The sequence below is a fragment of the Penaeus chinensis genome, chromosome 3, assembly GCF_019202785.1.
Source record: "Penaeus chinensis breed Huanghai No. 1 chromosome 3, ASM1920278v2, whole genome shotgun sequence".
Taxonomy (NCBI): domain Eukaryota; kingdom Metazoa; phylum Arthropoda; class Malacostraca; order Decapoda; family Penaeidae; genus Penaeus; species Penaeus chinensis.
In genome coordinates, this window is record NC_061821.1 from 14,479,198 (window position 1) to 14,488,327 (window position 9,130).

Genomic DNA, 9,130 nt, shown 5'->3' on the forward strand with positions numbered 1-9,130 from the left:
GAGGCAAGCTGTAAACAGAAGCTTCAAGAAGCTAGAATGGAATGGAAAGGGTAATAAAATAGGAGACGAATACCTAAATAATCTAATATCTGCAGATGATATTCTCTTCAGTGAATCTGCAAATGAAATGCAGCGGCTAATAAATGATCTGAATAGAAGAGTCTGAAAGTTGTACTTAGGATGAACAAGAAAAGAACTAAGATCATGTTCAACAGTAGAGTTCAATTTGAACAGATACATGTACAAGGTAAAGCACTAGAAATAATGGACAAGCATATAGATCTAGAGCAACTCGTACAAACAAATACATCTAGCGAGGAGGAAACTAAGCAACGCATTAGTCTAGGCTGGAGTGCCTTCGGCAGACACAGTAGCATACTAAGAGGGTCCTTGCCATTAAATTTAAAAAGAAAAGTCTTTAACCAATGTGACCTCCTAGTTATGACCTATGGATCAGAAACATGGACTAAACCAAACTACTGGAGAGGAAACTATTAAGTGCCCAGAGAGGGATGGGGAGGTTGATGCTGGAAATTAGCCTAAGAGATCAGATGAGGGTGATATGGATCAGGGAACAGACAAAATTGGAGAATATACTTGTGACCACTAAAAAGAAAAAATGGCAATGGGCAGGTCATATATGCCAGGGACAGGATGACAAATGGACAAAGAAAGTAACAGACTGGAGTACAGATAACAAAGAGGCCAAGACCCAGACCAATGAAAAGATGGTGAGATGAAATAATGAAAATTGGGGGCCAAGACTAGAAAGACAAAGTTGGAAAAGACTGGGAGAGGCCTAAGTCCTATGGTAGATTGATTCAGGCTGATCAGTGATGATGATGATGATACATGTATATAAATGTGTGTATATATGTGAATGTTTATATACATACATATGTGTGTGTATGTGTATATGTGTATGTGTGTGTATATATGTATATGTATATATATATATGTATAAATGTGTGAGTGTATGTGCATGTGTGTATATATATGTATACACACATTTGTATGTATATGTATATGTGTGTATGTGTGTATGTGTGTATGTGTGTGTGTGTGTGTGTGTGTGTGTGTGTGTGTGTGTGTGTGTGTGTGTGTGTGTGTGTGTGTGTGTGTGTGTGTGTGTGTGTGTGTGGGGTGGGTTGGGGTGTGGTGTGGTGTGGTGTGTGTAGATATCATTCCATTTGTAACGAAAGGGTTAAATATCTACTGTAACATAGCAGGCACAAAATAATCAAAATAGTGAGCTATTTCATTATGAACTTATGCATATATGCAATATGTCATATCTTGAAATATGTAAATTTGAAATGGGTTCTTGAAAATATCTAGCCTACCTATTGGACATCATGACTTCATTATCATATTATAAACTAAATAAACTATGAAGTGTAAGAACTTCAAATCATGTTTTTTTCATCTTGGCTTTATGGTTGCCTTTGGTACTATCCAACATCCACATTTATTTTTTGTTCTTTTGTGGTAAAGCTTTGTGGCAAATTGGGTAAAAATTAGTTCATTTTTAGGACAAAATGTGTTAGATTTAAATAGTCATAAGCATTTTAAGGCACTATGGTAGTGAAAAGGATTAATAATAATAATAATAATAATAATAATATTAATGATAATAATAATAATAATAATAATAATAATAAGAAGAAGAAGAAGAAGAAAAAAATAATAATAAAAATAATAATAGAAATAATAATAATAAAAATTATAATAATAGAAATAATAATAATAAAAATTATAATAAAAAAATAAATAATAATAAAGGGTGGGGGGGAGAGTATATGGAGTAGGATAGAGATTAGTAGAAAAGGGGAAGGGCTAGAGACAAAGGACGATTAGATCAAATAGGCATGTGTGTGTCTGAGGAAGGAGCACAAGTTGTCAAAAGAAAAGGTGGGGGATTCCATTAGGATGTCTGACAGGATAGGGGGGTAGAGGAAGAGAAAACAAGGAAGGAAAAGCATGGGTATGGTCTACAGTAAAGCAGGGGCAGGATAGTAGGATATGTGGGACTTAAAGAGGAACACAGAGATGGGTTAGAGCATGAACCACAAGTAGAGCACATTCTTTGCAGAAAAGATAAATGTAAAAACTAACCAACACTATCCTCTTTGTATCAGACCGAAATAGTTATGCAATGTTTTTCATATTTTCTATAAAAATACAACCTGTGGATGGTATCATCAGGAGAAAAATAAGCAAATAAATAAGTGAAACTTTTTTGTGGCTGATCCTCCCTCTGTGAGTAAAGTTCTAAAAATATATGAAACGAAGATAAAATAGATGTCTAATTTTGCTGATATGGTACATATATTTCAAAATGATGACAAGATAGGGTTGATGTAATTCATCATAAATTAGTACTGAGCATTATTTTCCTTAGTTATTCAGTATCTAAACTTGAAAAGAGGTAACGTGCGTGTCACACTTCCATAGGCAGGATAGTGGAAGTACACAAAGTAATGTATTAGATATTCTAAAATATTCTTGATCTTATCTTTATCAACTCAAAATTAATTTGATTAAAATCAGATTTTTTTCTCTCATAACAATTGACCAAGATCACTTTTTAAACATTTATTTCAGTTATGCCTTCCCTGCTTCTCCTCTTCCATATTTACAAATATGCACACAATGGTCATGATCATGGTGCTGAAAGGTAGGACTGTCCCCTTATTCTTCTTCAATTTGTATATAAAATGGCATCTACTCTTGCCATGAGGCTGTGAGCCTATATGTCAGATAGTAAGTATGATTATGATATCAATAGAATAAATGTTAAGCATTTGTCCAATAAGAAACTAATAGCCAAATGACTGTTTACATGAAGGAAGCTATGATTACTCTAGCGGTGTAGGTATACTTCCAATGCCTTTGTTACATGTGAGTATGAAACTCATCATCTTTTTCATCATAACAAATCACTATCTAAATATAAATTACGTGATTTTTGACAATTGAACCTTAAATCCATTTCCTATTTATAAATTTACAAAGTTCATCATCTTATCTTTCGACGAATAACTTTATTGAAAAGCAGTTTAAAGTGGGCTGTAACAGAAGATAGAATTATAACATTCTTTTCTTAACTATATGAAGATCAATTATGTGCTTTCCATTCTCTCATTTCAAAATATAGAAGAAATATCAATGTGTATATACCTTACACATATCACTGATATGATTACACTATATTAATAACTCAACCTATTTACAGATCAAAGTAGTAATGTTCCACTAGAAGAAGGTTTGGCTACAGCACCCTGGAAATATATTCCTCTAAATTCTATTGATATAAAACAATATTCAAAGTGTATTATCAACCTCAATTTCTTCTTATATATATTAACCCACTGATGCCAGAAGTCTCACACATGAGCATGCATGATGCACACACTCTAGTTTTGTTTTACCCACTTCCTTTACACATTGATGGCCCAGCAATTTATCACTTAGGAGTCATGTACTCACCCCCTTTTGGTCTTATTGTTGAATGTTATGGTGTTTCTTCCATGTTTACTAAAGTTTGATTTTAAAGAAATATTAATAATTGTACACACCTTCACAACTTACACAATGATAAATCTAGAGAATGCAATGTCTACTGTAAAAAAATATAAGCGAGATTGTAAAATTCATATGATTTTATTATCTTATTTGATTATTACCATCACATATTAAAATATAAATGTTAATTCCTGTTAACAGTGTTAATTTTGGGATGTGGCCATATGACAAATTTTAATTAAGACTATATCATAGACAAATTGTGCACCAATCTTGGAGTCAAAGACAGTTTATGGGACAGTTCTTAAATTTGATAAAGAATATACTATGATCTTGTAAGAACAGAAATCTCAATGATCATTCATAAAATCTGCAAATTTTTGGTGATTTATCACCTAATAAGAATCGAGTCCAATCTCAATCTCTAGAGAATAAGTGGTGGTTTGTTAGCTTTTAACCCAATGTCTGTGGGTTTATGTAATGTCCTCTTTAGATTTTTGTGAGTTCTGTTACATGTAGATGGTTCCACATGTGCTCAGCCACCAAGGAGCCTATCAGTTGGCTCTAGTGACCGTGCTTGATTTCCCCATTCCTTGAATTTGTGCGTTTTTCTTTCAAAAACTATTAATACTGACATTGTTATCATTCTTATTGATTCTATGATTATTAAGTTATTAAAATATTAATAAGATCAAAAACAATAAAACAACAGAAATGAAGCTTTCAAAAAATCAAGGAAAAGGGTAAACAGGTGAGATAGGTAAGACTAATAGCCAACTCCTTGGTGACCAAGCAATTGTAGAACCATCTATGGGCAAAGCTAATAGATAAACTTTTATTACAGTGGGCATGGCATTGTAGTCTTGCCACCCGCACTAACCGGGTTAAAGGGGTTCAAAGGAACCACAGCAACCACTTGATGATGCACTACTATTGTGTTGAACTTCAGATTGTAGGTCATCTATCACAAATCACAGTTTGAGAGGATTTGGATAAAACACAGCAAATATAACTGCGAAAAATGTCAATCTTTAAAGTCGCTTTGGACCTCTTCTAAACATGTACAGAAAAAATATGGTAATTGCCATAACGGTATTAAAAAATAATGATAGTAAACTGCAACAGTAAAAGTGCCACAATCACTTACCCAAGCCAGTGAACCAATGCTCACACTGCAAAGTCAAGTCATACTGTAGCTATTGTGTTTTGTTCTCTGGCAAGGGCAAGTTGACTCCATCATGTATATTCTGGCAAAATATGAGCTTACTGACCAACCCGGCTATTTACTGTCTTATGAAAACAGTCCTTGCTCTATCTTGCTGAACATATGTGGAGGATGATACTCTTTTCTGGAGTACAGAAGCCATGGCACTGCTTCTTAATATGCTATTCTGATAAAGCATAAAAGATAATTTGAAAAAAGTTACATTATATACTTAGCAATACCATAACAAACTCATAAAGCAAGGTCTTTATTCCTTCAGTGGCAAATCTCAATGAACAATGATAAAATGAAAGCCATAAAAAGCTCTCTTAATAAAGGAAAGAGGAGAGCTTATTCAATTATTACCCTTTTCTCTTCTCTGAGTCCATTTTTTAAAGGATGGTGATGATGCTGATAATGGAAAGCATAAATCAGTTTAGGTATTCATTCAGAAAAAGACTACATGGCTTAAAAATAAAATATAATAGTCATAGTATCTTTAAATAATATATGATTTAACCCACTGGATCTGGATGGTTTACTGCCATCATGTGGCTCAAAATATGAGCATTATTCTTACTCGAGTGGCCGCTCTGCTGGGTGTGTGGTTTGTAGGACAGGCAACACAAACACTTATGACAATTTTATTTTTACTTTTTCTGCAAAAACATTTTTAGCTTTTTCGCCATTTTTGCAAACAAACATTTGTGTGCAGTGACAAGACTATGTCTTCCCTTTGCAATGTTATTTTTAATTTTTCTGCATATTTTTTTTTTGTCATTTTCAATGTTTATACTTATTTGACTGGCTTTATCCAGATGGTAGTAGACTGCTTTCCTTGCACAGATTCTATATCATCTCTTTAGGTAGTCCGTGACTCAGAACAATAATAATACCAATAAGTAACACTTTGTTATTTGTTATTTTTTAATTCTTGAGATGCATCAAATTTTAAAAAAATATAACCTGTCTTGCTGATCATGGCAGGCAGGAATAGGATCCTGAGAATGGATATTGCATCTTCACTGGAGCCAGCAAAAGCCCCTAAATGCCTATGAGTTTAATCACCCTCCAAGAGCTTTGTGCACTCTTGGCAAGTCATTCCCATCACCCCAATCATCAATCGTAATTCTCATGACAGAAATTCCTGTCACCCTGGCCCTCAACCAAAATTTTCCATAATGGCATGTTAAGGTCTAAGTTCAAAATCACTTTATCAAAGTCCACAGATATATGTAGCTGAGGATACGAAAGCCTCCACACTTCATGTTCGGATAATGCAAATCTACACTGAATACACTTTGGCAAAATAAGGTTTGTTGACCTACATTGTAATTCAACATCAATTAACACACCAGCCCAAGCTCTATGTTACCACATTCTATACAGTCCTTTGTTGACCATTGCCAGAGTGCAAATTACACAAGTCATGGCATTGCTTGACACAGCCCTATTCTGATCACCGACCTTATTCTACAAAACACAAGTCCTGGTACTTTCCTAGAATTGATCTGCATCTTCATCCATTTCAGTTCTTATTCTGCATACATTGTTTTGCCTTTTCTAAGGTTTATCTTTGTCATCTGTTATGTTGTATCAAGTAATAAGACTTTTTGTTGGGCAATAACATTGAGTAACTACATTCTATTACACTTTTATAAACTTAAATTTTTTCAAAACAGAATGTGCCACTGGTAAGGTGGGAAAAAACATCGTGAGTACATTTTCCTGTAAACCTGGCCCTTTGCCTAATTTTTCCATGATGACCATTCCCACTCCCCACCACAATCAAATTTCTTCATATGACGTCTACTTCACCCAGATCCAGCAAATTAAAATATTTGATACTAATGAATTACTTATGATGTTTAATGTGCATTTATTTGCCTGGAATGCAAAAGCTCCTCCATGTCTGGCCAGCAAGATAAGAGCCCTAGCAGGTCCAAGCAATGCAGCTTGTGAGTGATGTCACGGCTCAATTGAGGGAGAGGCCAAGAAGGAAACATCCCTCACTACTTGCTCAGTCCCAAGGTGTTTTGCAAAAAATAGGAGTATTCAGCTATTCATATTGCACTTATTTATTACTGCTACATCAGGTTCATAAATAACATTCTCATACAGAAATATATAATATTTATGTATATATAAAAATATATAGGTTCACTTTTCATGTATAAAAATGTAACTTGAATGATAGTATTTGGACCTGATAAACTGATGGAATCCCCGACTTCCAATTTGTGATATTTCCCAAGCGAATTGGAAAAAAAGGATTAATCTTTACAGATTGTACACACAAAGGTGGGGCAAATTGAAGATGATATTCTTATAGAGGACAAAAAGTTCCAGTCACTGGTACAAGAAATAATCTGCAGACATGAATGATAATGCCACAAATAAAGGAAAAAGACCGCCAAAAGCACCACTTACTACGATAGTCCACTCTATGCTCCTGTGTTTCAGCTTGACCATGCTGTGCAAACTGAGGTGAAAACAAGGTTTCTGGGTGGGGTGAGGTAGGGAGTTACCCCTCCATTGGACAGTCCCCGAAGGGCAAAACCAGTCAGAGCAACTTAAATTATTGAATCAATTTTGAGATATAGGGTTGAGGACAGTCTCTGGCAAGTATGTCCATACTGTAAAGAATTACCACAAAAAAAAAAAAAGTACTGGTTTTGATATCAGGGAGGTTGGGTGGGTTCCTGGGTGTTCAATTCATCTATTGAAGATAACAAATGAAATCTATCCATAGGTAAACAGGCTAATCATTAGCAAAGACTGTTTCATGGTTCAAACTGCAATAGTTTTTTCTTCTTATCTCTATGATAAAAACTCAAAGCCTCCATTTTGCCACATGTCTCCCAAGCCTGTTGGATGGGGAGGCTGGGTGGGGTTACTCACTTGAAATGCAAAGAAGCTGAAAGCCTGATTCATTTAACAAACTGCTAGAGGAATTCCAAATTTTGTTCAAGAAAGCTATGTTGTCAAAAATAAATTCCACCTATATCTATATATAAATACATTTCTTATATATACATTAACATATATATATAAACATATATATATATTGTATGAGTATAAAATATAAAATCCTAAAAGAGGAAAAAGGAAAAGAAGGCAAACCAATCTATGCAAAGCACTGATGGAACTTTCCAGACTGTTTTAACTGTCAAGATTTAGTTCTTAGTTTGGTAAGCTTCCAAGCTTTCATATGAAATCAAAAAGCCGGCCATAAACCACACAACTCTGAACTGAAAGAAGCAAAACTCGACTCCTAAAAATAGAAAAAATAGGTTCACTAAACCCTTGCCTCCTCGAGTTAAATAACACAACATATTTAATTACAAATACGCAGATTTTAAAACCTGGTGCGGTCCTAAGGCTTCCTTTAACCCATCCAGACCCCAGATAGTATGGAAAAGAGAGAGAAGTATGGAAATTGTGGGAAAAATAGGACGTCCAAATTTAGACTTTAACACTTGGCATGCGAGGCGAGTCGGCCAGACCTCCCTCCCTCTCTCTCTCTCTCTCTCTCTCCCTTTTTACCCTCTTAACCTATTTCTCTCGATACTTTTTGGCACTAGGGGAATATAATCCGGTGCCGAATGAATCTCAGGAGACTGAGCTCGATCCCACCCCAAAACTGATGATGAAATACAAATCTATTGAAAAAAAGACAGGGGAAAAAAGACCGACTTCTATCACTTGTAAGATTAGAGGGACGAGAGGACCATCCTCTCATCGTAGACATTTCCCTCGATTTTCCACAACTTCAATAGTCCTTTATCTGAAAAGGGAAACCTACGCCTATGCTCTGACAAATTATTCCATGAAAACTCACCTTGTTAATTCTCTTTAGTGCCATACTCTGGGAGAATACTCGGCCAACCTGAGACAATGACCGCCCGTCGCACACTGAGCCAAGATGGGTGATCCTGAACACCTCGCGGAGGAATACTAGTCTTATTTCGCCCTTTTTCTTTTGCACTTGACACTTTTCAACTCCTCTTGAGCAGCGGCAAAGGATCTTGATAACTCCGCCGTTTCGTTCCTGGTCTTCGAAAAGGTTGTCCCAGCTGGTATTCTCTCAAGAGAGACAGAGGACTACTTTTCCTTCCGCTGTGAGGCTGAGCCAGCTCTCTCAGCTGATGGAATCATTTCCTGCGAAAACAGGACAGGAATCTGCAACAATTTCACTTTATTTCTGAGTGAAGTCCACTCTGGATATTATTTTTTGAATCGACAGATAAAATATAGAGGCCTTATCTGCTTCTTGAGTAGAATTTGAGTTTGAAGAATTGTGTACAGTTTTCCAAGAACCGGGAAGTTTAAACTTCCTTGTGACGTCAATGATGTAATCGCTTTCACACGCGGCGCGGCAGGACTTTAACTGGAACTTTA

The 9,130-nt window shown here is 35.5% G+C and overlaps 1 protein-coding gene across 1 annotated transcript in view; it reads right to left on the reverse strand.

The window, feature by feature from the left end:
* LOC125038883 (ubiquitin-conjugating enzyme E2-17 kDa-like) overlaps positions 1–8,768 on the reverse strand; it is a 24,775-nt gene extending 16,007 nt beyond the window's left edge. The window contains exon 1 of the mRNA XM_047632516.1: positions 8,571–8,768. Within this exon, the coding sequence (XP_047488472.1) occupies positions 8,571–8,594 (24 nt within the window). The 5' untranslated portion in view covers positions 8,595–8,768. The remainder of the gene's footprint in view (positions 1–8,570) is intronic.
* Between the last annotated feature and the right edge of the window lie 362 nt (positions 8,769–9,130).